Source organism: Tursiops truncatus, chromosome 10, assembly GCF_011762595.2.
Source record: "Tursiops truncatus isolate mTurTru1 chromosome 10, mTurTru1.mat.Y, whole genome shotgun sequence".
NCBI classification, from domain to species: domain Eukaryota; kingdom Metazoa; phylum Chordata; class Mammalia; order Artiodactyla; family Delphinidae; genus Tursiops; species Tursiops truncatus.
The window spans coordinates 53,530,371-53,558,210 of record NC_047043.1 but is presented as its reverse complement, the minus strand read 5'-3'; the positions used below and the strand labels follow the sequence as shown (position 1 = coordinate 53,558,210).

At 41.7% G+C, this 27,840-nt stretch overlaps 1 protein-coding gene across 1 annotated transcript in view; it reads right to left on the bottom strand.

The window, feature by feature from the left end:
- Window positions 1–27,840, bottom strand: part of ARPP21 (cAMP regulated phosphoprotein 21) — a 125,595-nt gene that overhangs the window by 38,771 nt on the left and 58,984 nt on the right. Inside the window, exon 18 of the mRNA XM_073810976.1 lies at window positions 25,220–25,346. Coding sequence (XP_073667077.1) covers window positions 25,220–25,346 — 127 coding nt within the window. The remainder of the gene's footprint in view (window positions 1–25,219; window positions 25,347–27,840) is intronic.

The following is a 27,840-nucleotide window of genomic DNA, read 5'->3' as shown; positions in this document are numbered from 1 at the left end:
AAAAAAAACAAAAAAAAAAAACAAACAAACAAAAAAAAAAGACATACAGCACCACTAACCTTAGAACTACGTCCCTGGGGTTTTTCTCTACCATATCTAATTGTTTGGCTCTATATTTGTGTCTGCTACTGAGGCCTCTGATTCACTTCTCCAGTAGTTATTTCAAAGATATTTCAGAGAACCTGGTCTGTCTAAGCATTAGAATCTATAACATTTAGTAAAAGAAGTCATTGAGGGACAGAGGGGAAATGACCCCTCCCCACTAGAACCAAGTGATCCTGGGAAATGATGCTGCTTTATAGTTTTCTTGGCTCCAGAGGCCAATTCTGGTTCTGAACTTCTGGCCATCAATACAATGCTGAATTAACACTTCACAAAACCTCAACATATGCAGGTCTTTAAATTGGGGTTAAATTAGACACTTAGAACCATCTTCAACATTTGGTCTTATTGTTTTAGAAAATGTTGCCATCTGTTCATTCATTCAAAAAATATTGATTGTGTGCCTGCTATGTGAGGTTTATATTGACACGACTGGTCTCAACTGGCAGTAAGAGGTCAAGGATGCTTTCTTTCCCCAGCCCTTCAGCCTTCATGAATCTACTGTTTATCAGAAGTAAGTAGATATTATGATGAGAGAACATATATGAGGAGCTGAAAGTCTCAGACTGAGGGTTCAAATATACTAATAACCAAATAGTATCACACCTGTGTATCACATGTGAATAGTATCACATATGTGCACACAGGCAGCGCCTGTTGCCAACACTGAATGTGAACGAGTAAATAAGTAAACATCACAAATATCATTTTTTAGTGTTCAAAGGATAGTCTACCTTGGCTATCAACACAAATAAGAATATTTTCCATGACAGAGTATCTCTGTAATTTTACTTATTCATTTAATTTTTATTTTATACTGGCATATAGTTGATTCTCTGTAATTTTAGTTTAAAATATACGTGAAGGAATAACAACTGATTTTTGGAAAAAAATTTATGTGTAAGATTAATGTGTAAGAATAATGATCTATTCCATATGCGTGCATGTGTGGTACGTGAGTGTGTCTCCATGTGTGTGCAGGTATAATAGTTTTTGATTTTGATGGTGAGGGCTCTGTGTCTGGAAGAAGCTCTTTGTTATTTAAACATGTTGTAAAATCACAACAGATTTGAGAAGGTTCGTGGGTGGGTGGTGCAAATGGCCTCAGTGTGGTGACACCAGGTCTGTGTCTCCAAATATCACCGGATTCCTGCCTGGTCCTATCAGGGGCTCAATAAACATTTGCTGAATAAATAAATGCCTGATTACAAAACCACCTGGAAGTTAAACCTGTACAAGCAGAACTCATGATACACCTGAACAAACTTTTTGGTCATTCACATCACTGGTGATGTTAGTAGTGTCAGCACTACTGATTAGCAGTAGTGCTAATCTTTCCGGTCTCCACAGATTGGAAATCCACGATATTTTAGCTCCCACTTTCCACCATTTATTAATAAAAAAATCACATTGGTTCTTAATTCCACTCAGATAAGTTTTCCCTCAGAGAGGATTAAAATATGCTCTTTAGAAACAGACTAGAGAGACTTCCGGGAAGATGGCAGAAGAGTAAGACGCGGAGATCACCTTCCTCTCCACAGATACACCAGAAATACATCTACGCGTGGAACAACTCCTACAGAACACCTACTGAACGCTGGCAGAAGACCTCAGACCTCCCAAAAGGCAAGGAACCCCCCACGTACCTGGTTCGGGCAAAAGAAAAAACTAAACAGAGACAAAAGGATAGGGACGGGTCCTGCACCAGCGGGAGAGAGCTGTGAAGGAGGAAAAGTGTCCACACACTAGGAAGCCCCTTCGCGGGTGGAGACTTCGGGAGGCGGAGTGGGGGAGCTTGGGAACCGCGGAGGAGAGCACAGCAACAGGGGTGCGGAGGGCAAAGCGGAGAGATTCCAGCGCAGAGGATCGGGCCGACCGGCACTCACCAGCCGAGAGGCTTGTCTGCTCGCCCGCCGGCGCGGGCGGGACTGGGAGCTGAGGCTCCGGCTTTTGTCGGAGCGCCGGGAGAGGACTGAGGTTGGCGGCGTGAACACAGCCTGCAGGGCGTTGGTGCACCGCGGCTGGCCGGGAGAGAGTCCGGGGAGGGGTCTGGACCTGCCGAAGAGGCAAGAGACTTTTACGTCCCTCTTTGTTTCCTGGTGCACGAGGAGAGGGGATTAAGAACGCTGCTTGAGAGAGCTCCAGGGACGGGCGCGAGCCGCGGCTAAGAGTGCGGAGCCCAGAGACGGACATGGGACGCTAAGGCCGCTGCTGCCGCCGCCAGGAGGCCTGTGTGCGAACACAGGTCACTAGCCACACGCCCTTCCGGGGAGCCTGTGCAGCCCGCCACTGCCAGGGTCCCGGGATCCAGGGACGGCTCCCCGGGAGAGCGCACGGCGCGCCTCAGGCTGCAGCGTCACGCCGGCCTCTGCCGCTGCACGCCCGCCCCGCACTCCGTGACCCTCCCTACCCCCCCGGCCTGGGTGAGCCAGAGCCTCCGAATCAGCGGCTCCTTTAACCTCGTCCTGTCTGAGCAAAGAACAGACGCCCTCCGGCGACCTACACGCACAGGCGGGGCCAAATCCAAAGCTGAGCCCCTGGGAACTGTGAGAACAAAGAAGAGAAAGGGAAATCTCTCCCAGCAGCCTCAGAAGCAGCGGATTAAAGCTCCACAATCAACTTGATATACCCTGCATCTGTGGAATACCTGAATAGACAACGAATCATCCCAAATTAAGGAGCCCTGTGGATGAAAGGCTCTTGGTGCTGCAGCCAGGACTCAGTGCTGTGCCTCTGAGGTGGGAGAGCCAACTTCAGGACACTGGTCCACAAGAGGCCTCCCAGCTGCACATAATATCAAACAGCACAAATCTCCGAGAGATCTCCATCTCAACGCCAGCACCCAGCTTCACTCAACGACCAGCAACCTACAGTGCTGGACATCCTATGCCAAACAACTAGCAAGACAGGAACACAACCCCACCCATTAGCAGAGAGGCTGCCCAAAATCATAGTAAGTCTACAGACACCCCAAAACACGCCACCAGACGTGGACCTGCCCACCAGAAAGACAAGATCCAGCCTCATACACCAGAACACAGGCACTAGTACCCTCCACCAGGAAGCCTACACAACCCACTGAACCAACCTTAGCCACTGGGGACAGACACAAAAAACAACAGGAACTACGAACCTTCAGCCTGCAAAAAAGGAGACCCCAAACACAGTAAGATAAGCAAAATGAAAAGACAGAAAAACACACAGCAGATGAAGGAGCAAGATAAAAACCCACCAGACCTAACAAATGAAGAGGAAATAGGCAGTCTACCTGAAAAAGAATTCAGAATAATGATAGTAAGGTTGATCCGAAATCTTGGAGATAGAATGGACAATAGAATGGACAAATTGCAAGAATCAGTTAACAAGGACCTAGAAGAACTAAAGATGAAGCAAGCAACGATGAACAACACAATAAATGAAATTAAAAGTACTCTAGATGGGATCAATAGCAGAATAACTGAGGCAGAAGAACGGATAAGTGACCTGGAAGATAAAATAGTGGAAATAACTACTGCAGAGCAGAATAAAGAAAAAAGAATGAAAAGAACTGAGGACAGTCTCAGAGACCTCTGGGACAACATTAAACGCACCAACATTCGAATTATAGGGGTTCCAGAAGAAGAAGAGAAAAAGAAAGGGACTGAGAAAATATTTGAAGAGATTATAGTTGAAAACTTCCCTAATATGGGAAAAGAAATCGTTAATCAAGTCCAGGAAGCACAGAGAGTCCCATACAGGATAAATCCAAGGAGAAATACGCCAAGACACATATTAATCAAATTGTCAAAAATTAAATACAAAGAAAACATATTAAAAGCAGCAAGGGAAAAACAACAAATAACACACAAGGGAATCCCCATAAGGGTAACAGCTGATCTTTCAGCAGAAACTCTGCAAGCCAGAATGGAGTGGCAGGACATATTGAAAGTGTTGAAGGAGAAAAACCTGCAACCAAGATTACTCTACCCAGCAAGGATCTCATTCAGATTTGATGGAGAAATTAAAACCTTTACAGACAAGCAAAAGCTGAGAGAGTTCAGCACCACCAAACCAGCTCTACAACAACTGCTAAAGGAACTTCTCTAGGCAAGAAACACAAAAGAAGGAAAGGACCTACAATAACGAACCCAAAACAATTAAGAAAATGGGAATAGGAACACACATATCGATAATTACCTTAAATGTAAATGGACTAAATGCTCCCACCAAAAGACACAGATTGGCTGAATGGATACAAAAACAAGACCCATATATTTGCTGTCTACAAGAGACCCACTTCAGACCTAGAGACACATACAGACTGAAAGTAAGGGGATGGAAAAAGGTATTTCATGCAAATGGAAACCAAAAGAAAGCTGGAGTAGCAATTCTCATATCAGACAAAATAGACTTTAAAACAAAGACTATTAGAAGAGACAAAGAAGGACACTACATAATGATCAAGGGATCGATCCAAGAGGAAGATATAACAATTGTAAATATTTATGCACCCAACATAGGTGCACCTCAATACATAAGGCAAATACTGACAACCATAAAAGGGGAAATCGACAGTAACACATTCATAGTAGGGGACTTTAACACCCCACTTTCACCAATGGACAGATCATCCAAAATGAAAATAAATAAGGAAACACAAGCTTTAAATGATACATTAAACGAGATGGAGTTAATTGATATTTATAGGACATTCCATCCAAAAACAACAGAATACACATTTTTCTCAAGTGCTCATGGAACATTCTCCAGGATAGATCATATCTTGGGTCACAAATCAAGCCTTGGTAAATTTAAGAAAACTGAAATTGTATCAAGTATCTTTTCTGACCACAACGCCATGAGACTAGATATCAATTACAGGAAAAGATCTGTAAAAAATACAAACACATGGAGGCTAAACAATACACTACTTAATAATGAAGTGATCACTGAAGAAATCAAAGAGGAAATCAAAAAATACCTAGAAACAAATGACAATGGAGACACAACGACCCAAAACCTGTGGGATGCAGCAAAAGCAGTTCTAAGGGGGAAGTTTATAGCAATACAAGCCCACCTTAAGAAGCAGGAAACATCTCGAATAAACAACCTAACCTTGCACCTCAAGCAATTAGAGAAAGAAGAACAAGAAAACCCCAAAGCTAGCAGAAGGAAAGAAATCATAAAAATCAGATCAGAAATAAATGAAAAAGAAATGAAGGAAACAATAGCAAAGGTCAATAAAACTAAAAGCTGGTTCTTTGAGAAGATAAACAAAATAGATAAACCACTAGCCAGACTCATTAAGAAAAAAAGGGAGAAGACTCAAATCAATAGAATTAGAAATGAAAAAGGAGAGGTAACAACTGACACTGCAGAAATAAAAGAGATCATGAGAGATTACTACAAGCAACTCTATGCCAATAAAATGGACAATCTGGAAGAAATGGACAAATTCTTAGAAATGCACAACCTGCCAAGACTGAATCAGGAAGAAATAGAAAATATGAACAGACCAATCACAAGCACTGAAATTGAAACTGTGATTAAAAATCTTCCAACAAACAAAAGCCCAGGACCAGATGGCTTCACAGGCGAATTCTATCAAACATTTAGAGAAGAGCTAACACCTATCCTTCTCAAACTCTTCCAAAATATAGCAGAGGGAGGAACACTCCCAAACTCCTTCTACGAGGCCACCATCACCTTGATACCAAAACCAGACAAGAATGTCACAAAGAAAGAAAACTACAGGCCAATATCACTGATGAACATAGATGCAAAAATCCTCAACAAAATACTAGCAAATAGAATCCAACAGCACATTAAAAGGATCATACACCATGATCAAGCGGGGTTTATTCCAGGAATGCAAGGATTCTTCAATATACGCAAATCTATCAATGTGATAAACCATATTAACAAACTGAAGGAGAAAAACCATATGATCATCTCAATAGATGCAGAGAAAGCTTTCGACAAAATTCAACACCCATTTATGATAAAAACCCTGCAGAAAGTAGGCATAGAGGGAACTTTCCTCAACATAATAAAGGCCATATATGACAAGCCCACAGCAAACATCATCCTCAATGGTGAGAAACTGAAAGCATTTCCACTAAGATCAGGAACAAGACAAGGTTGCCCACTCTCACCACTCTTATTCAACATAGTTTTGAAAGTTTTAGCCACAGCAATCAGAGAAGAAAAGGAAATAAAAGGAATCCAAATCGGAAAAGAAGAAGTAAAGCTGTCACTGTTTGCAGATGACATGATCCTATACATAGAGAACCCTAAAGATGCTACCAGAAAACTACTAGAGCTAATCAATGAATTTGGTAAAGTGGCAGGATACAAAATTAATGCACAGAAATCTCTGGCATTCCTATATACTAATGATGAAAAATCTGAAAGTGAAATCAAGAAAACACTCCCATTTACCATTGCAACAAAAAGAATAAAATATCTAGGAATAAACCTACCTAAGGAGACAAAAGATCTGTATGCAGAAAATTATAAGACATTGATGAAAGAAATTAAAGATGATACAAATAGATGGAGAGATATACCATGTTCTTGGATTGGAAGAATCAACATTGTGAAAATGACTCTGCTACCCAAAGCAATCTATAGATTCAATGCAATCCCTATCAAACTACCACTGGCATTTTTCACAGAACTAGAACAAAAAATTTTGCAATTTGTATGGAAACACAAAAGACCCCGAATAGCCAAAGCAATCTTGAGAACGAAAGAAGGAACTGGAGGAATCAGGCTCCCAGACTTCAGACTATACTACAAAGCTACAGTTATCAAAACGGTATGGTACTGGCACAAAAACAGAAAGATAGATCAATGGAACAGGATAGAAAGCCCAGAGATAAACCCACGCACATATGGTCACCTTATCTTTGACAAAGGAGGCAGAAATGTACCGTGGAGAAAGGACAGCCTATTCAATAAGTGGTGCTGGGAAAACTGGACAGCTACATGTAAAAGTATGAAGTTAGATCACTCCCTAACACCATACACAAAAATAAGCTCTAAATGGATTAAAGACCTAAACGTAAGGCCAGAAACTATCAAACTCTTAGAGGAAAACATAGGCAGAACACTCTATGACATAAATCACAGCAAGATTCTTTCTGACCCACCTCCTAGAGTAATGGAAATAAAAACAAGAGTAAACAAATGGGACCTAATGAAACTTAAAAGCTTTTGCGCAGCAAAGGAAACCATAAAGAAGACCAAAAGACAACCCTCAGAATGGGAGAAAATATTTGCAAATGAAGCAACTGACAAAGGATTGATCTCCAAAATTTATAAGCAGCTCATGCAGCTTAATAACAAAAAAACAAACAACCCAATCCAAAAATGGGCAGAAGACCTAAATAGACATTTCTCCAAAGAAGATATACAGACTGCCAACAAACACATGAAAGAATGCTCAACATCACTAATCATGAGAGAAATGCAAATCAAAACTACAATGAGATATCATCTCACACCAGTCAGAATGGCTATCATCAAAAAATCTAGAAACAATAAATGCTGGAGAGGGTGTGGAGAAAAGGGAACCCTCTTACACTGTTGGTGGGAATGTAAATTGATACAGCCACTGTGGAGAACAGTATGGAGGTTCCTTAAAAAGCTACAAATAGAACTACCATATGACCCAGCAATCCCACTACTGGGCATATACCCTGAGAAAACCATAATTCAAAAAGAGTCATGTACCAAAATGTTCATTGCAGCTCTATTTACAATAGCCCAGAGATGGAAACAACCTAAGTGTCCATCATCGGATGAATGGATAAAGAAGATGTGGCACATATATACAATGGAATATTACTCAGCCATAAAAAGAGACGAAATTGAGCTATTTGTAATGAGGTGGATAGACCTAGAGTCTGTCATACAGAGTGAAGTAAGTCAGAAAGAGAGAGACAAATACCGTATGCTAACACATATATATGGAATTTAAAAAAAAAAAAATGTCATGAAAAACCTAGGGGTGAAACAGGAATAAAGACACAGACTTACTAGAGAATGGACTTGAGGCTATGGGGAGGGGGAAGTGTAAACGGTGACAAAGCGATAAAGAGGCATGGACATATATACACTACCAAACGTAAGGTAGATAGGTAGTGGGAAGCAGCCGCATAGCACAGGGAGATCAGCTCGGTGCTTTGTGACCGCCTGGAGGGGTGGGATAGGGAGGGTGGGAGGGAGGGAGACGCAAGCGGGAAGAGATATGGGAATATATGTATATATATAACTGATTCATTTTGTTGTGAAGCTGAAACTAACATACCATTGTAAAGCAATTATACTCCAATAAAGATGTTAAAAGAAAAAAAAAATACTTTATGGAAATATTAAAAAAAAAAAAAAAAAAAAAAAGAAACAGACTAGAATACCAACTTTGCTGACAGACTCCATGGGACAGCTCCATGGGCATCAAAGCACAGAGAGGAGAAGGTGGTACAGGAGGAAGTATTCTCCAATAGCAAGTCCCTGGGCTCCTGTGAGCGGTGACTGTATAACTGTATCCTGTTACTATATAGAGAGCAAACACCCATGAAGGCACAGAGGTCACATGAGTTGTTTATAAGTAGCTTTGCCTTATAAGCAGTCAAAAAATTCTGGTCACATTTTTCGTGTACCTTTGCCTACCCTAACCACTCTGCCACCTCTTCATCTTAATCACCTCCGAACACATCCCAAAATACAGAGAAAGCAAACATTTGCTGCACCAGACAGTATTCTTGACAACAAAGACATCTTGGAGATGTGGATGGAAATTTGCCGCCAATTTGAACCCAATGGTATTCCTGCCCATAAGGATTCTTTAGAACATAGAGAAGGAGATAAACATCAGAGGAATTCTCAAAGTAGATTAGCTTTAGGGCAGTGGTTCTTAAAGATTAATGACACAAGGACATGGAAGCAACCTAAGTGCCCATGAATGTGACAGATGAATGGATAAAGAAGATGAGGCACATATATACAGGGGAATATTACTCAGACATAAAAAGAAATGAAATTGAGTTATTTGTAGTGAAGTGGATGGACCTAGAGTCTGTCACAGAGTGAAGTAAGTCAGAAAGAGAAAAACAAATACCATATGCTAACACATATATATGGAATCTAAAAAAAAAAAAAAGATTCTGACGAACCTAGGGGCAGGACAAGAATAAAGCCGCAGACGTAGAGGATGGACTTGGGGACACGGGGAGGGGGAAGGGTAAGCTGGGACGAAGTGAGAGAGTAGCATTGACATATATACACTACCAAATGTAAAGTAGCTAGTGGGAAGCAGCTGCATCACACAGGGAGATCAGCTTGGTGCTTTGTGACCACCTAGAGGGGTGGGATAGGGAGGGTGGGAGGGGGACACAAGAGGGAGGGGATATGGGGATATATGTGTACATATAGCTGATTCACTTTGTTATACAGTAGAAACTAACACAGCATTGTAAAGCAATTATACTCCAATAAAGATGTTAAGAAGAAAAAAAGATTAATGGCACATTAATTGCTTGAGAATGCAGTTTGGAAAAGCTGATCTGTCTGAGCATTAGAATAAGTTGCACTTAGTTAAAATCAAAAAAAGCTTTTAAAGAGACTGAAGAAATGCACCTTCCCTACAAAAAGAGAGTACCCCTTGGGGAGAGGTGATGCCTAGCTGTCAACAATTCAGGAAAATCCAGTTATCTGCATTTTTTATAAGCTCCCCTCCCCAGCCTAATGCTGATGGAACATCTCTTGAGAAACAGTGATTTAGGAGTGATGAAAGTGCATTTTTCCAATGGCAAATTTCTATCACATCACCACCTTTTCTGAAGATGGGTATAGTAGCTACAGTTCCGTGATGGGGTCTTTAAAGTTTCAAATTGCTTCCAAATTTTTCCAGGTACATAATATTGTCCTAATAAATCAATGAAATTTATCTCAAGCCCCTTGAAGACCAGCAGACATCAAACTCCCAGCTGATTTATCTTTTTACTTCCTGCTTCGACTTCCACGCCTGTTAGTTCCCAAAATAAAGCCATCTGCAGTGATTTCACAGAGGTTCTGGTTTGCCTGGAGACTCTCACATCCCCTCCACCCTACAGAGGCTTCTGCTGCAAATCTAGCAGAAAGAGCCAGATGGCAGGTGTCGTTGTACAAGTGCTGGCTGTCACCACCAGGCAAATTTACAGGATTCAAGTAGCCGGTCTTCCCGACAATCCTGCGGACCCTCAGGGCCACCAGTGTGAGCTGGAACAGGAAGAGAGCTTGCGGGATGCTGAGAGCTGGAATTACTGACTCACATAATTTATAGTCAGTTGCTGTCACCACAAACCAACAACAAACAACAACAAAGGGGGGAAAAAGAAAAAGAGAGAATGCTTTTGGTGTCTTTTTACTCTGTCTCACAGCCTCTTGAATAAGCCTGGCATGCCTTTTTAGGTTTTAAATCTCCATTTACAAGCACACACAGGTACAATGTGATGTTTAATATATGCCGTCTAGGTCCTGAAGGGATAAGGTAGTTCCTGCAACATTAGAGTAACTCAAAATGGGAAGCAACACAGGATCGCTGTTTTTGTTCTGGTTAATTTTAGCCAGTGGTGGGTGAAACAATCCAACGTGCTAGTGCTTGTTGACAGCATTATAAGAACTCTTTGGCAAAACACACTGATTTTCTGCACTTAATATCTTTTTTCAATTCTTCACTTTAGAAAGAATGGACAGATTTCTGCAAGGAGAGAGGCTTCAGAAGAAGCCAACCTGCCAACAACCTGACCTTGGACTTCCAGCCTCCAGAGGGGGGGAAATAAATGCCAGTTCTTTATCTCACACACACACGCACACATGCACACACACGCACGCACGCACGCACACACACATACTAACCCTCTTACTTTTGTTACTTGCGCTGAAGACTTGTTTCTGAATAAGAGACACTAAATCTCTTGGCAAACTCTTAAATTCCTTAAGTTCCAAGTTGAACAGGTGGTTCAATTACCCGGAAAAAGAAGCAAAAGCCTACAGCACACTAAATATCCTTAACTAGCTGACAAACTCAGCAGCAGAATAATTTAGAAATCAACAACTATATATGCATATTCTCTATCATTGTTCTGAGGAAGGAGAAAATACAGATAAGAGGGATGAAGTGGGTTAGGAAGGGGTTGAGTTTTGGATCCAGACTGATACACATTTAGTGATTTCCTGGAGCATAGTGAGAGCTTAGGACTGAAAGTCACATCAGCTGATTCCCATACTTGCTGAATGATGTCCCTGGAATTGGACTTCCTAGATTCACCTATCTATAAATTCACATGCCTATATTTGTCTTGCCATTTTTAAGAGGGGGAGAAAAACATTTTGAGCTCTTGGGGGCTTATTTAGAAGCATACCTAGAAAGTATGTCATAAGTTCTGCCAAATTAATACATTAATTTTCACACTAGTCACCAAATATGCCATTACATCCTGCCAGAGTTTGGAAAATGCCTATTATGCAAATTTCAGAACTGAAAATACATGTAAAAATAAGTGCTACCACTCAGTCATTTAAATTCAGTTTATTTGGACAATCACATTCGTACACACACACACTTCTTAAAAACCCAATTTCCCTTTCTCTATTTGGATGTCTAGAAAAGACCAGCTAAAGGCAATAATGAAACAGTGTCCATTTCACAGATGAGCTATTTTCATGAATGGGAAGACAGAGCAAGTGGTTGGTAGTGGGGTCAATGGCTAAATGAACTGATAGCGAGGACAAGTGTAGTTTTTATGCCTGACAGACAGCAGTGCTGAGGAGCCCCAGGGAAGGAGGGAGGGAGCAAATGTTTCCATGTTTTTTCCCCCACATTCCTGTTGCCAAGGAAACCTTCTCCTCTGTGTGGCACATTCCCAGAGACTCTTGAGGTAGACTCCAACCCAAAGAGTATGAGCTCCTTGAATTTTGTCGCATTAACAATGGGAAATTAAAAAGACATGAGTGCTTGACAGAAGGCAGAGAAATACCCTGAACTTTCTGTGGAGTCCTCCCTGTTTGGGGAGAGAACAAGCGAAGCCAGTAACAACAGTCTGTTATGAAATAGTCCTGGGATATGGACACTAAGGAAGATAGATAAATGAAAGATTTGAAAGCTTTTGTTCCGCCACCACATGTACTTTCTTATTAAAGAGGAAGCCAGGAGTGCAAGGGCTGCTCTGGGAAACATTCCATGTTGTAAACTGCTGTTACTCTGTGAGGTATTTCCGAGTGTTTGGGGTTCTCCTGAGTAGTCCTGAATGACTGAGGCAAGGTTGGACCTACAAGGTTGGGAGCAGGGTGATTCATTATTGCTATTAAAATTATGCCACATATTATTATAATTACATTTTAAAATTTTCCATTTGTTTGCTGCCAGTATATACAAATACAATTAATTCCTATATTGTGTCCTTGTATTCTGCAACATTGTTAAACTCACTTATTAGTTCTAGTAACTGTTTTGTAGACTGTCTTGAATTTTTTTATTTAAACATGCATGTCACCTGAAAATACAGTTTTGCATAGAAATATAGTGTTCAGAACTGTTATGAGAATCAGTTTACATGCATGTATAAAATAATAAGGTGTTTTCAATAAATAAAAACACTGTATTAATAAGAAAGTGGCATGATCTATGATTATGTGCCTATAACATGCATATATATAAGCTCAAACACACAAAAAAAGGCAAAAAAATCATTGTTCTGTCAGCATGGAGTTTTTGTGTCTTTCAAAACATTCTGGGCTTCCTGGGTGGCGCAGTGGTTAAGAATCCGCCTGCCAATGCAGGAGACATGGGTTCGAGCCCTGGTCCGGGAAGATCCCACATGCCGCGGAGCAACTAAGCCCATGCGACACAACTACTGAAGCCCACGCGCCTAGAGCCCGTGCTCTGCAACAAGAGAAGCCACAGCAATGAGAAGCCTGTGCACGGCAACGAAGAGTAGCACCTGCTCACCGCAACTAGAGAAAGCCCGCACGCAGCAACAAAGACCCAACGCAGCCAAAAAAAAAAAAAAAAAAATTCCTTCCCTGTAAGTACTATGTTGTTTTCACAATTTATAAAAAGTTTCATATTCTAAATAAAATGACAAAAATTACTATGTTAGGACTGAAAATTGCCACAATTTTCAGCTAGGCAGGAGCTTTACTCTCTTTTTTTTTTGTCCTTGGATTGTTCTCTTTGACTCATCTCCCCAGTAAAAACTGAGCCTTTCCTCCAAGATAGATTTAGTTGGTCTCAACTGGGGAAATCAAGGTGTTCATCAAAATTCACTAGAGAGTATCTCTAGCCCTCTGACCTGTATCATGTGATGTCACACAGTCTGGTTAACACCATCCATACAAAGATGAGTACTCAGAGGGATATTTATCTATAAACTGTTTTCCTTGGGAAAGAAATGTACACAAACCCACTTGGAGCTAGTTTGACATATCCTACTGCGTATTCTTACAATCCCTCGAAATGCATACTCCACTGCAGTATCTTGCATTTGGGGGGCTCTATTCTAACTCCTCTATCTGCCATTTATTTTTTATTCTCAAACAGTTATGACCCACAATGGCTCATAAAAAGTGCAATGGCGTTGGACCTACTTCAGAAACAAAAACAAAAAATGACAGAGTAAGAGAATCTGAGAAAACGTTAAAAATGCAATTTTAATGAATCTCTAGGTGCCTTTAAGGAAATGGTGTGGGAATCAGGGAGAAGATGTCAGTGGGCAATTAGGGATTGGTGGCGGTCCTGGAAGGGCATCAAAATCCTGGCTACAGGGACTTCCCTGGTGGCACAGTGGTTGAGAATCCGCCTGCCAATGCAGGCGACACAGGTTCGAGCCCTGGTCTGGGAAGGTCCCACATGCCATGGAGCAACTAAGCCCGTGTGCCACAACTACTGAGCCTGCACTCTACAGCCCATGAGTAACAACTACTGAGCCCACGTGCTGCAACTACTGAAACCCATGCGCCTAGAGCCCGTGCTCCGCAACAAGAGAAGCCACCACAATGAGAAACCTGCACACCACAACGAAGAGTAGCCCCCGCTCACCGCATCTAGAGAAAGCCCGTGCACAGCAACAAAGACCCAATGCAGCCAAAAATAAAAGAAATAAATTTATATTAAAAAAAAAATCCTGGCTACAGCCAGGGAAGATGGGCTGACAACTGTGAAGTGCACCTGGATGAAACCACGCAGTGGGGCTGTGGCCTCTTCAGGGATCTGAACAAGAGCATGAGTGTGAAGCCTATTGCATGTTGCTCTTCTAATGAACAGCCGTGCAAAAATGCCTCTGCCGTGGAATCGGGCTGTAACAACTGAACTAGTGACCCTACATGTAAGCATGCGACCTCCACCTGCTTTAAAGAGGGTATGGGAGCCACTGCGCTTCTTTGAGAATTATATTAACTTTCGAGGCTCCTACAATCCCGCAGCCTTCCTGGATTGCTGTCTGGACCCAGAACTATCATGTTCATGTGCCATCGTTTGGACAGAAGGGCCAGTGGCATTTCAGAGCTGGAGGGGGTGATTAAAATTTTGTTCTTGCGCTGCTGGTCCAGGGAAGGGGCAAACTGGATGTCATGAATAAAGTACATCCATGCTGACTGGCTTGGCTGAATTGCTACTGGTGTCCCTACAGAAAATGGTCACATCTGAAGACCGTGGAAAAAAGAAAGGAACATATTTCACGGCTACTTACTTGGAGGTAGTGTCCTTTGAATTTAGTGATCTGCACACTGTTTTCAATTCAAAGTTAGAAAAAAAAATCAATAATTTTAAGCAATAGTAACCCCCTTGGAAATGACAAATTTAAATACCAGCCTAATCATTTTTTCTGTAGAGACCATGGCAGCTTGGAATCTGGGAAGCAAGATAAAAATAACATAATTCAAGATGCTCTTCACTGTTTTATCACCACAGATTTCTAAGTGGAGTCAAACCCTGAGGGCTAACTTGATGCTGGCTTTAGGGACAGCAATGGGAACAAAAAATAGCCTAGTACTTTCCATGCTCTGCTTCCAGAAGGTTGGGAAAATCTAGAACATTCTTCTTAATCATTTGAATGCTAGATTGTGAATGTCTCTGAAAGAATGCAGTGTCCTATCTCTTAATGGAGAGGGATGTGTAGGGTGGAAAGAAATGAGACTGATAAATTAAAATAAAGGGGAAGGGACTTCCCTGGCGGTCCAGTGGTTAACACTTAGCCTCCCAATGCAGGCGGTGCAGGTTGAATCCCTGGTGGAGGAGGTAAGATCCCACATGCCTGGCGGCCAAAAAACCAAAACATAAAAGCAGAAGCAACATTTGTAACAAATTCAATGAAGACTTTAAAAAAAAATAAAGGGGAAAATGCAGACAATGAACCCATGAGATGAAAGGCACCAAGCACCCAGAGTTTGGAGTGAAAATCTTATTTAATATAAGGAGAAAGAAAAAGGCAAACAAACGAGAGAGGGAGAGAGAGAGGGAGGGAGACTGTGTGGAGTTAAGAATTAAAGATAGAAAATAAAATAAGAAAACGGATTTGGGGATGGGGAGGAAATAGAGACCTTGAGGAATTAAAAAAATGTTTCTAAAGAAAAGTGGAGCTGAAAAATGAGGTCATTCATAGATCTAGGTGACAGCTGACAGCAGAAATTGCTGGCAGCAAATTCACAAGACATAAAAAGAGCAGAACACAAAAAGGGAGGGTCAAGACTACACATGGCACAAAACATCCTAACTTCTATTTTTGTGTGTGTGTGTGTTTTCTTTTGTTTTTTAATTTATTATTATTATTTTTTGTGGTACGTGGGCCTCTCAGTGTTGTGGCCTCTCTTGTTGAGGAGCACAGGCTCCAGATGCGCAGGCTCAGCGGCCTTGGCTCACGGGCCCAGCCACTCCACAGCACGTGGGATCTTCCCGGACTGGGGCACGAACCCATGTCCCCTGCATCGGCAGGAGGATTCTCAACCACTGCGCCACCAAGGAAGCCCCCTAACTTCTCTTAATTTACTTTGGTTAAACCATCAGGTAACTGACACCTTGGAACAAGTAGTTCGGGTTCTTTGGATTTTTCTAATGCATTCAGATTCTCTCTTAGGACAACTATATCTCTCTTAGGAAAGATGTTAACAGTTTTCAAAAACACATGTATTTGTATGCTTTTCTTGCCACCTTACAAGCTATGCTTTCCACTTTCTGTTGCATAAGACAAAGGAAACAGATTTTTAAAAAAAGAAAAAAGAAAACAGATAATGCTATGATCTGTCTTACTTCCCATCTTTACAGAAAAGCAGAAATCCTAACCATCCTGTAGTGCTTAAATGCATAACAAATGAGTATGTTAACACCAAAGGTACATAAAATGCAAAGTGTTAAAGTAACTATTTCAAACACGTTGAATAAATTCTTTTACCATAACCTCCTAGGGGACAGAGGGACCCGGTCATCTATATTGTTTTGGGAACCTGTAAGATTTTCAGACCTAAGAATAGCATAATTCCTATTAATGCTCCTAACAGTGTTAACCTTTCTCATAATCTCAGCTTAATACTTCTCATTCCCATTTCTGTAAATGGAATAATTAGACCAATTAATGAAAGAAACACATGAACATTTCCATAGAAACCTTTTCCAGACCAATATTTTCAGGACAGCATGTTCCGCAAGGATTTATCCATGTGACTTCCACTGATGTTAACAGAAATCAGACAATTAAATCCTCCTGTAACTCTTTGATAATTTACCCCCTCTGCTTTTAGGAACATAATAATGCAGACATCCAAAGTGCAATCACTTCCTTAGAGTTGTCAAGTGTAAAAATTTTGCATTGCTTCTCTGAGTGATTATCAGTTATATATTCTTTCTCAAACTAAAAAAAAATAGAGATTAATGGCATTTAAAATATTAAAATGTATGGAAATTATATGTAGGGTAATTAGGCAAACTTCTTTTTTAAAAAATCATCAAATTTTGGAAGGCAATTTAAGATAAAAAGAGAAGATCCCACTGTCTATAAATGAACATCTCTTATTGGTCACACTGGTGTACCACATTCTTTTTTTTTTTTTTCGCGGTATGCGGGCCTCTCACTGTTGTGGCCTCTCCTGCTGCGGAGCACAGGCTCCGGACGCGCAGGCTCAGCGGCCATGGCTCACGGGCCCAGCCACTCCGCGGCATGTGGGATCCTCCCGGACTGGGGCACGAACCCGCGTCCCCTGCACCAGCAGGCGGACTCTCAACCACTGCGCCACCAGGGAAGCCCCACATTCTTTCTTTATCTCTGATCTCTGATGCTCCCTCTCCTCATCTGAGCCAATCCTAAGAGGGAAAGAAGTCAAGGTGAAGAATATCGTCCTAAGAACAAAGACAGAGAAAAGGTTTCTGAAGATAAAATCCCTCTCAATTACAATGACTGCTTAATAAGTCAGGCTAAAAATACAGAATTCACTGTCAAGTTTACTCAACTGCACTGATTAGATAAATTTATAGACTCCATTAAGGTACATTCTGCCCCATCCCAAATGTGTTTCAGAGCAACAGTAAAGAGGCAGCAATCCTCTTTCTCACTAGGAGCTGTTAATATGAAAAATATTCTATTGCAACAAAAAATATTACTCCTAAAAGAAATAAAAAGCTAAGACGTTGCTTTTCCTATCAGGAACAGAGGCTTTTGTCTATTTTCAAATATACACGGGTCACAGATAATTTCTATCTTCCTGCCAGGAATGCCACCCAATCCATTCCATCGTTGTGCATTCACAAGGCAACTAAAATGATTAAAGGAAAGCTAGGGCCCGAGCTCCGCAACAAGAGAAGCCACAGCAATGAGAAGCCCGCGCACCGCAACGAAGAGTAGTCCCCGCTCGCCGCAGCTAGAGAAAGCCTGCGCGCAGCAATGAAGACCCAATGCAGCCAAAAAAAAAAAAAAACCAACCAACCAACCAAACAAAAAAACTAGCCCTGTAAAATGAGTTTTGATGGAAGTATCATTACTTTATTTATTTATTTTTTTGGCTGCATTGGGTCTTCCTGTAGCTGCAGTGAGCGGGTGCTACTCTTCGTTGCAGTGCGCGGGCTTTTCATTGCGGTGGCTTCTCTTTGTTGTGGAGCATGGGCTTTAGGGGTGCGGGCTTCAGTAGTTGTGGTGCACAGGCTCAGTAGTTGTGGCTCGAGGGCTCTAGAGCACAGGTTCAGTAGTTGTGCTACACGGGCTTAGTAGCTCCGCAGCATGTGGGATCTTCCCGGACCAGGGCTCAAACCTGCGTCTCCTGCATTGGCAGGCGGATTCTTAACCACTGCACCACCAGGGAAGCCCCTCATTACTTTAAATGTATAGAAATTCCCAAATTGCTAAGCATATGAAAATCCAAACATACTATATCCCTGAATGTGTATCTGTGACATAGTCCTTGGATGTTTGAACTTTGAAAAAAATGCGTACATTCGTTTGTTAACATGGATTGGTTGGTTAGGCTTTTACTTGATTTCATAACATTTAATTAATTTGCTCTTTTTGATATTTAAATTCGAGGGCTGACAGGTTTTCATTTAACCTTTTAAACTTTCCCACATTCTCCGCTCTCTCACTCACAAGCACACGCTCCCTGTACACGTGAACATAAAATAGGTACACATATCATTCATTCTTTCAGCACCTATGAGTACCTGCTATGTAGTAGAATCATGCTCTATTTATTTTCTATCTCAAGATTTGCATTTGTAAGCTTTAACCTGTTTATGCTAAATACTCACTAGCTATAATTCGTAAGATCATATATGCTGACCATGAAGTATTAGATTTATGCCTGAGATATAAATAATGTTGAATCAAAGAGTGAATCTCGGTAGGTCCTTTCTCTTGTCAGTAGCTGGTCTACAAGATAGCCGTGGTTAAAAGTGTACCATCTACTACATTGCTGTCAAGATGGTAGAGCAGTAATACCAGCATCACCTGGGAGTGTGCCCGAAATGCAGAATCTCAGGAGTCGCCCAGAACTACTGCATCAAAATACACATGTGAACAGGATCCCAGGTGCTACGTATGCGCCTGAAAGTTTGAGGCACACTGGCTACAGCCACCCTCCCCCAAATATCCAAAATGGATGAGGGGGCAGACATTGCATTTACAAAATCTAGTTAAGGAATATTCAGAGACCTAGAGTTGATTTGTGTGTGGAAGGAGCTACAGGGAGTTGAACTGCTCTACCTAAAGAGTGGAAGATATTTTGGATTTTTGTTCCAGAGAAGAAGAGAAAAATCTAATGGCCTATTATATCATTTGTATTTCTGACAGGCTGACCCCCTTGAAGTCTACCTTCTTCACTGAAGAACTTTCTACATACAAGTGGTTTTCTTCCTAGATAGAATGGAGGTTTGGATCAATGAAATCTATATCCCAAAGGTCAAAGGGTCCCCAACAGATTCCTGGATTCTACTGTTATCCTGTCATCAGTTAGCAAAATAAAACAAACAGGATCTCTACTCCCTCACCTGGTTTCCTCTTCCCTCACCATTCTTCTTGTATACCTTTTATTTACATATATTTTAAATAAATTGCAACCTTCTTTATCTGCATCCATCATTCTTCACTCTGATTAACTGGAGGCTTGCTGCAAGGTTTATTTCCAGCTTCTCTATCAGGGCAGGGAGAGATGATGCCCTAAGAGGTGGGGAAGCTCCAGTTTTTCTCCTATGAATAGGGAGGGGTGATAACACTTCTCCGAGTAATCTGGATGTTATTTTTACTCCTGTTCATGTGCCCTCCTTACCACCTGCACGTGCTAGTTGGTTCTGAGTTCATATAGTCAAGGGCAAAATCTCACAAGTCAGACTCAGTCAGCCTGAATAACCCTGCTGAGTGTCTGAGAGCTGCATCGGTTACTAAATCTGTAAAGACTGAAGTAGCAGAAGTTCCCTTTCTGGCTCTGACGAGAAAGACTCCACATCGGGTAGGAGGCTGACCTTCCTCAGTTTCCTCATTTAGCAAAACTGAGTGTTTACCTTCCATTTCTATTTCCACTATTTAAATATCATGATGGCTGACGAGCAGAGACTAAGAGAAAGTCCAAGTGAGGTTTATCTTAAATCCAAGTGAAAAGAGTGAGTAAAGTTCAAAAACTTCTGAAGACCTCCACCATTGCCTCCTGTAAGAGATTCCAACTCTACTGTCACCAGGCAGGTTGGAGCCTCATGGACCCAATCCAGAGAACTGAGCAGAGCAGAAGTAAATAGGCGAGCAGAACACCACAAAAGCTGCATGGAGTTTTGCAATACAATGCATTTTTAAGATTTCCTTTTCATGGCTTCCTTTTAAACTATGATTTGAAAAGTAAAACATTGTCATGGAAAATGCTCTATGAGATTGGTTTTTACCAAAAATGAATCATTCGGCAGATGGTTGGGAGTGGGGGAAGGTGGGAGAGGAATGGGATTTTAGAAAAGCAGAGGTGAGAGGCATCCCCACAGTTTTCAGAATCCACATCAAATGATCCACTGCAGTTATAATCTAATCTAAGGCTCACGCAAGTTTCATGTTTCTCCCCCTTCCTGCTCTGCTCTGAAGCCATCCATGTTCTCTTCCTGTTGTTCTATTTTCATTATATTCAAGAATACAGAAACATCTGCTCTATTAGGAAAGCAGAACTGTTGGACTGTCTGTTGTAAACAGTCACCTACATGATTTTTCTACCCAAACCTAAAGTAGTATTACTGCCGTTAAGCAACAGGGCTGAAAGCCTGGCATGTGAGAGACGTGGACAGCAGCTTATAGGAGGACCTTACCCAAACTTCACTGGTCAGAGGGCTTTGACCTTCCATACTGCTTCTATGGAATGTTTCTAGCTTCTGTTAGGGAATGAAACATTTCTTGTTTATTTGGGAAAGGAACCAACATGCTCCAAATAGCTACAGTCTCCCCTTCATCCTTGGACTTCAGGGATACGGGGGCAACCTTTGTCTTGAGATTCATTTCAGGACTTTAGGAAGTCTTATAGTTTGAGTCACGAATATCCACCTCTCAGCAACTGCCAGAACGAGTAAACAGGAAATCAGCAAAATTACAGATGATCTTAACAGCAAAATAAACTAACAGGATTTGACTGACATGTATAGAACATTCCACCTAACAACAGCAGAATACCCATTTTTTTCAAGTGCTCAAAGGAACATTCACCAAGATAGACCATATCCTGGGCCATAAAACCAACTGCAACAATTTTATAAGAATTGAAATCATACAGAGTATGTTTTCTGACAATAATGGAATCAGCCTAGAATCAATAACAGAAATACAACAGGAAAATCTCCAAACACTTGCACATTAAACAACATACCTCTAAAAAATCCACCGGTCAAAGAGAAAAATCTCAAATAAAAGAAAAAAATATATAAACATGAATCAAAATATGGCATCTAAAAATATGTGGGACACAGCTAAAGCAGGGCTGAGAAGGAAACAAAGCACAAAATTCTTACATTAGAAAAGAGAAAAGGTCTTAAATCAATAATCCAACTTCCTACCTCAAAAAACTACAAAAAGTAGAGCAAAATAAAACTAAAATGAGCAGAAGGGAGAAAATAATAAAGACAAGAGGAGAAATCAATAAAATTGAAACAATAAAACAATACAGAAAATCAGTGAAACAAAGAGGTAGTTCTTTGAAAAGATCAATAAAAATTGATAAATACAGCAAGATTTATGAAAATAAAAGAAAATTTAAAATTACCAATATCAAGATAGAACAGGATATCACAACATATCCTGTAGCTATTAAAAGGATAATAGAGGAATACTACTGACAACTTTATACTCATAAACTCAACAACTTAGAAGAAGTGGGTCAATTCCTCAATGACCACAAACTACCAAAACTCAGCAAAACTGAAATGGATAATCTGAATAGTCTTATAACCATAATGAATTCATATTTTAAAAGCTGCACACATTATCTTCAAATAAAAAGTAAAAAAAAAAAAAAAAAAAATTTTGCTTCTGCAAATCCCCAGGCCCAGACAGTTTCACTGGAGAATTCTACCAAACATTTAAAGAAGATTTAGCACCAATTTTACACAATTTCACGCAAAAAATAAAAGAGGAGGAACCACTTCCTAATTTATTTTATGAAACCAGTATTATTCTAATACCAAAATTAGGATTTATTCATTCCCAAATGCCCATTTAGGAAAGTATATGGGACTTTACAAGTTCATTTTTGTTGTTTTTAGGACATGTCCAAGATCTTGGAGAACGAAGAATGAAGCTATATACATATCTATGTAGAGAGAGAGAGAAAGAGAGAAAGAGAGAGAGCACACTTTTAAGTCAAACTGAAAAGGGAATTTGGAGTTGGAGACATGATGTAAAAGGAACGCTATTTTTTTCCTTCCCAATGTGTGATTTGTGCACGAATGTCTCAGCTGCTCTCTGCCGTTTGTTACTGACCAGCTCTGCAAAATAACATGGAAGCCCATGTGAGTCGGGAGACAAAAGTCCAGGCTCTCAATGTGTTCTGCTATTAAGCTACCCTGTGTACTTGAATAATTAATTAAATGTTATCTACCTCTGTAACATGCTGGTTTAGTTACAGCATGTTAAGTTCTAAAGGATCATCCATGCCAGGAAATAAAGGCAAAACTAGTAAGTATGTTTATGTCATTATGATAAATTGGTTAACACACAGGCTTAATTAAGAGGCTCTTTCCTCTATGAGGCAGTCCACGGACATGGAGTTGTTCCCCCAAATAACTCCTCTATGTATGTCCCTTTGGGAAGTTGCTGATGGTGTCACTAAGCTCAGCGAAAAGCTTCCCAGCTGTAGGGCCCAGAGTCCCCTTCCACCGTCACAGAGCCATCGCCAAGCTGTGTTCCTTGGATTTTATTGGCAGAGGTGATTCTCAGTGAGATCTGGGGACACGATCTGCCTTCCCAAACACTCAGTAAATTCAGCAGAGGTGGAAACCACAGGGGGATTTTCGGCCTGATGTCAGCTGTGATGGCCACCACACTAGGAGCACAAGGGTCTACATGTGTATACTGATGTCATCACTCTCAGGGAAGATACTGTGCATGTATCATTTTGCATTTCTCAGCTCCCCACCCTCACAGGCACATTAGCTGCCACTCACTTCCTTGACACCTGAAGCACCGGCTGCTATTTTGAGCAAGATACTGACTTAGAATGCTTTCTTCTAATTACGTGTCATTAACTTGCCTTGGGGTGGCAGTTCCCTGGTGATGTGGGGCATGGGACAAGTCAAAGCCACTGGGTTGTCACAAAAGCCACCAGTTAGGTCTCCTCAAGATGGGGAGGGTGGTTTCTGCATCCCCAAATTCCCCTACAGTGTTTTAAAAAGGGTAAGAAAAGGTCATGTGGATTCTCCCTTGGGTTGACATGCATCAGTGAAGGTAGCGGGGAAGAGTCAGTGGGGAGCCCGAGGCTTGTTCTGAATCTTATTCTGCTGCCCAGTTAACATATTCATCCAACTTTTTCAGCACCTCACACAGACCCAGAGTTCACGGGATAGTGGGATGCTGCACGTCTGGACCTGCATTCCTGTATGTGAACTATACCCTAACACAAGACTGAAATATCCTTCAGAAAACTCTCAAACAGTGGCACTAAACTAAATTAAAAAAAAATCATTATAATTAGGTATTGGCATCTTTCTTCTTCTAAAGGCAGTGGCAACCAAAAGGAAAACTTTGCTATAGCCTCTGGACCAATAGCTAGAAGATTATAAGTTAACTCTTTGATAACACGAGCAGGAAAAAAAAAAAACCAGACGGTTCAAGAATGCAAACAACACGTTACTAGAGTCTATATCTAAATTGATAGCACAGTTACCACCAGAATGATAGAGATAATACCATTTTCCAACAGTCAGAGAAAATATGGCCAAATGCTTGTCTTAAAGTAACTAATAATTAGCAATCCTTTAGTGCTCTCATGACTGTAAAAGTGTAAAGCCAATTCAGAGGTCAAAATATATCCTTTCCCAAACTGATACAGTGTTGAAAATAAGACATAGTCTGGTTGGCTGCTATATGCGTCTCCTTCTTCTCCCACAGACTTTAAGCCATGAGATGAACTAAAGAATATACAACTACCCCCACCATGGAGGAATTAAATGACCCCTCCAAGGTGACAAAATGCTAGCAGCATCAGCGTGAGTATTCTAGTGGGGATTGGTATTCATCCTTGGCAAGGATGGTGCTTTTTGTCATAACGTAAAAAAACTGCCCATTTCCTGTAGATATCACACAGGCATATTGTACACATTACAGATGCACATACATACGTCCAGTGCAGAAACTGGGTGGCAGATGGGAGTGTGGGCTCTAACATGCTGCCCTACTCACGGAAGGCAGGGTGCCCCAGCCAGGCGGTCTTCAGCAGGACCCTCAGCGGTTTTCTCTGCCGTGTGGGCAGCAGAAAGGACACACATGTCTCCCTAGCACAGGTCACTGAGGCCTGCCGGCTTCCTGCTGCTGTCGGGGTCGCGGCATCCCATCAGGAGTGTGACACAGTAGGGAAAGAGACCGGTTCACTGTGAGACCTGCTACTCACTCTCGGACAGTGCCTCGGCCCCCCTTCCCACTGCACAGCGGCTGCCGCAGGAGGCTGTGGCCCTCCAGACCATAAGCCAGGGTCTGAGTTCCATCGGGACACAGGCTGCAGTGTCAGTGGCCTTCTTCTCAAAACGCTGCTTTCTAGGATGCTACAGAAACAACCTAATTTGGTGCCCTAGCCTTAGGAACAGGGGAAAAGTCTCTTTAGGTGGAAGAGGGGGAAAAAAGTATGAACTAGGAAGATAGGGATGTAGCTGGCTCTCTGCTTTCAGAGAAACTAAGAGGATCCTCAAGTCATTTACGGAGACCGCGTTTCACATGCACGCTAGGAATGCTGGGGATGCTAGGGATGCTGGCGTGACATGGGCTTCTCCTCCTTGGACCTGTCACTTTTCCACATGGAGTTAATCAAATGCTCCTTTATCTTCTCTGGGGAAGGGAAATGAGCTGATTTAAATTGCCAAGCTTGGATACTCATCCAAAGAGGACAGCTGAGAGATTTATGTGCAAAATAACTGAGTTGGAGGAGAAAATGGGAAACGGATTCCAAGTACCTGCTTGCTGTGCTGTCTGTGGCATCTGCTGGCCTCTCGGAGCACTGAACTGAACAGAGGCCATGGGCCGGTACTGCTGCGTGGTTGAGGTAGGGTACTGACCAGATGGATAATAATATACAGGCATCTGTGGAAGAAAGGGAACAATGGCAGCAAATGAGAGCTGTAAATGGAGTAACATTTTGAAACGTAAAATATTGTCATCTTATGACATAATGTGAGTACAGTAGATTGTAAAACGGCCACCATGCCTGTGTGTGTGTGTGTGTGTGTGTGTGTGTGTGTGTGTGTGTGTGTGTGTGTGTGTGTGTGTGTGTGTGTGTGTGTGTGTGTGTGTGTGTGTGTGTGTGTGTGTGTGTGTGTGTGTGTGTATTACTGCTCCCATGAAAAGGTGAAATCTACTCCCGAAAGCCATGAATCTGAGCTGGCTCTGTCTTGCTTTGACCAATGCCATGAGACAGAAATGATGACTTCTGAGACTTGTAAGCCTGATTCTTAAGAAGACTTGCAGCTTCCACTCTTTCAGGAGAGAACCCAGCCACCAGGAGAAGTCCAGGCTACCCAGCTGGAGAAAGAGGCCGTGTGGAGAACAGAGGCAGCCCAGCCAAGACCCCAACACTGCAGCATGTAAGTCAGGCCACCTGGGATCTTTCAGGCCCAGTCAAGCCACATGTGGTGCAGAGGCGAGCCATCGCTACCAAGTCCTGCTCAAACTGCCGACCTGGCTGTGAGCAATACAATGGTGATTGTCTTAAGGTGCTGAATTTTGTGCTTTTTAAACAAGAGTGAATGAAACAGTCATCTACAACAACACATTTTTACGTAGTTTTAAATATGATCATTAACTTGAATTGTTTTGCTAATGGAAACACAGGTAGGTCATGAAATCTGCTGATCTCCTGCCTAAAACAATCAGAGGATGAAATTATGAAATATGGGGCGGCCCAGCAAAGCACTTTTCAGAGTGATTGGCACACAGCTGGTATCCCAAAAAATGGATGTTCAGTTTTAAAAGGGACATATGTTAAAAATACTGTTCATGTCACCTTCTGTCACTTTCTAATGACTAAGAATGATTGAAAATACTCTAATTACTTCCAATAAGATTCAAATCAAATGTCTCCTGACCTGGAAAGACTTCGTTGCCTGCCTCAGGTCAGTTATATTAAGGCTGTTTTCTTATTTTTTAGAAATTTATTTATTTATTTTGGGCTGCGATAGGTCTTCGTTGCTGCACGTGGGCTTTCTCTAGTTGCGGCGAGCGGGAGCTACTCTTCCTTGTGGTGCCTGGGCTTCTCATTGCGGTGGCTTCTCTTGTTGAGCATGGGCTCTAGGCGTGCGGGCTTCAGTAGTTGTGGCTCACAGGCTCTAGAGCGCAGGCTCAGTAGTTGCGGTGCCCAGGCTTAGTTGCTCCGCGGCATGTGGGATCTTCTCGGACCAGGGCTCGAACCCGTGTCCCCTGCATTGGCAGGTGGATTCTTAACCACTGCACCACCAGGGAAGCCCTGTTCTCTTATTAATCGATTACCTTTTTATTTACAGGCCTCTGACTTTTCTTCTATCAGCTTCTTTAAAGTGTAAGCAGAGGTGTGCCAGTACACAGCCTGCAAGGATTATCTGCTTAGAATAACATTAGGAGCCACCTGTTGAAGAACTGTGAATTTTATGGCTATTTTATTTTCCCTCTTTGCCTTGTCCATACATTTTTTTTTTTTTTTTTTTTTTGCGGTACGCGGGCCTCTCATTGCTGTGGCCTCTCCCGTCGCAGAGCACAGGCTCCGGACGCGCAGGCTCAGCAGCCACGGCTCACGGGCCCAGCCGCTTCGCGGCACGCGGGATCCTCCCAGACCGGGACACGAACCCGTGTCCCCCGCATCGGCAGGCGGACCCCCAACCACTGCGCCACCAGGGAAGCCCTTGTCCATACATTTTTGCTTCACCCTTCCAGTGGGCGATCAGAAAGCATTCACCCAAATCAGACAAAATTGACCTTTAAGGTTATTAAATAGGTCATTTTCTGCATAAACATAACGTATTTCCATATATGCCCATGGACTGTATCTCAAGTGTTCTTTTCAACACTATACATAATTGAGTAACTGAGTTTTAAAATGTTTACTAAATTGACAATCACTGTGGGTTATATCCTATACCTTTATCTGTGGTACTTTTACAAAGAAGTTCACAGATGTCCAGACTGCTCATGAGCATCTGTTTTCCTTTTTTTTTCTTCCATCCCTCTTTCTATTTTTAAATCTGTTGGAGAGGGAATGAAAGCATTTCTGTTGCAGACACACCAAAGCTCTGAGTTGTCTTTGCTCCTGTAGTGCACTAATTATTGAAATTCCTTCAATCAAGGAAGGGCATTTTTTAAAAAAAGTCTTCAATTAAATATTCTGCCAACTCTTCTCTTTGACATCAGAAAAGGGTGACACTTAGATGCTATTTAGGCTAAAAGAGTTAAACTATTTTTCCCTGATAATTAAAGTAAATATTTATTAGTAAAATAATTAATATATCAATGAGGTCCTTTCTCCTGTAACTCAAAATTATTTTTAACACCTCCTTAAACCCTACCAGCAACATTACTACATTACATAGAAGGCAACTAAAGATTGACT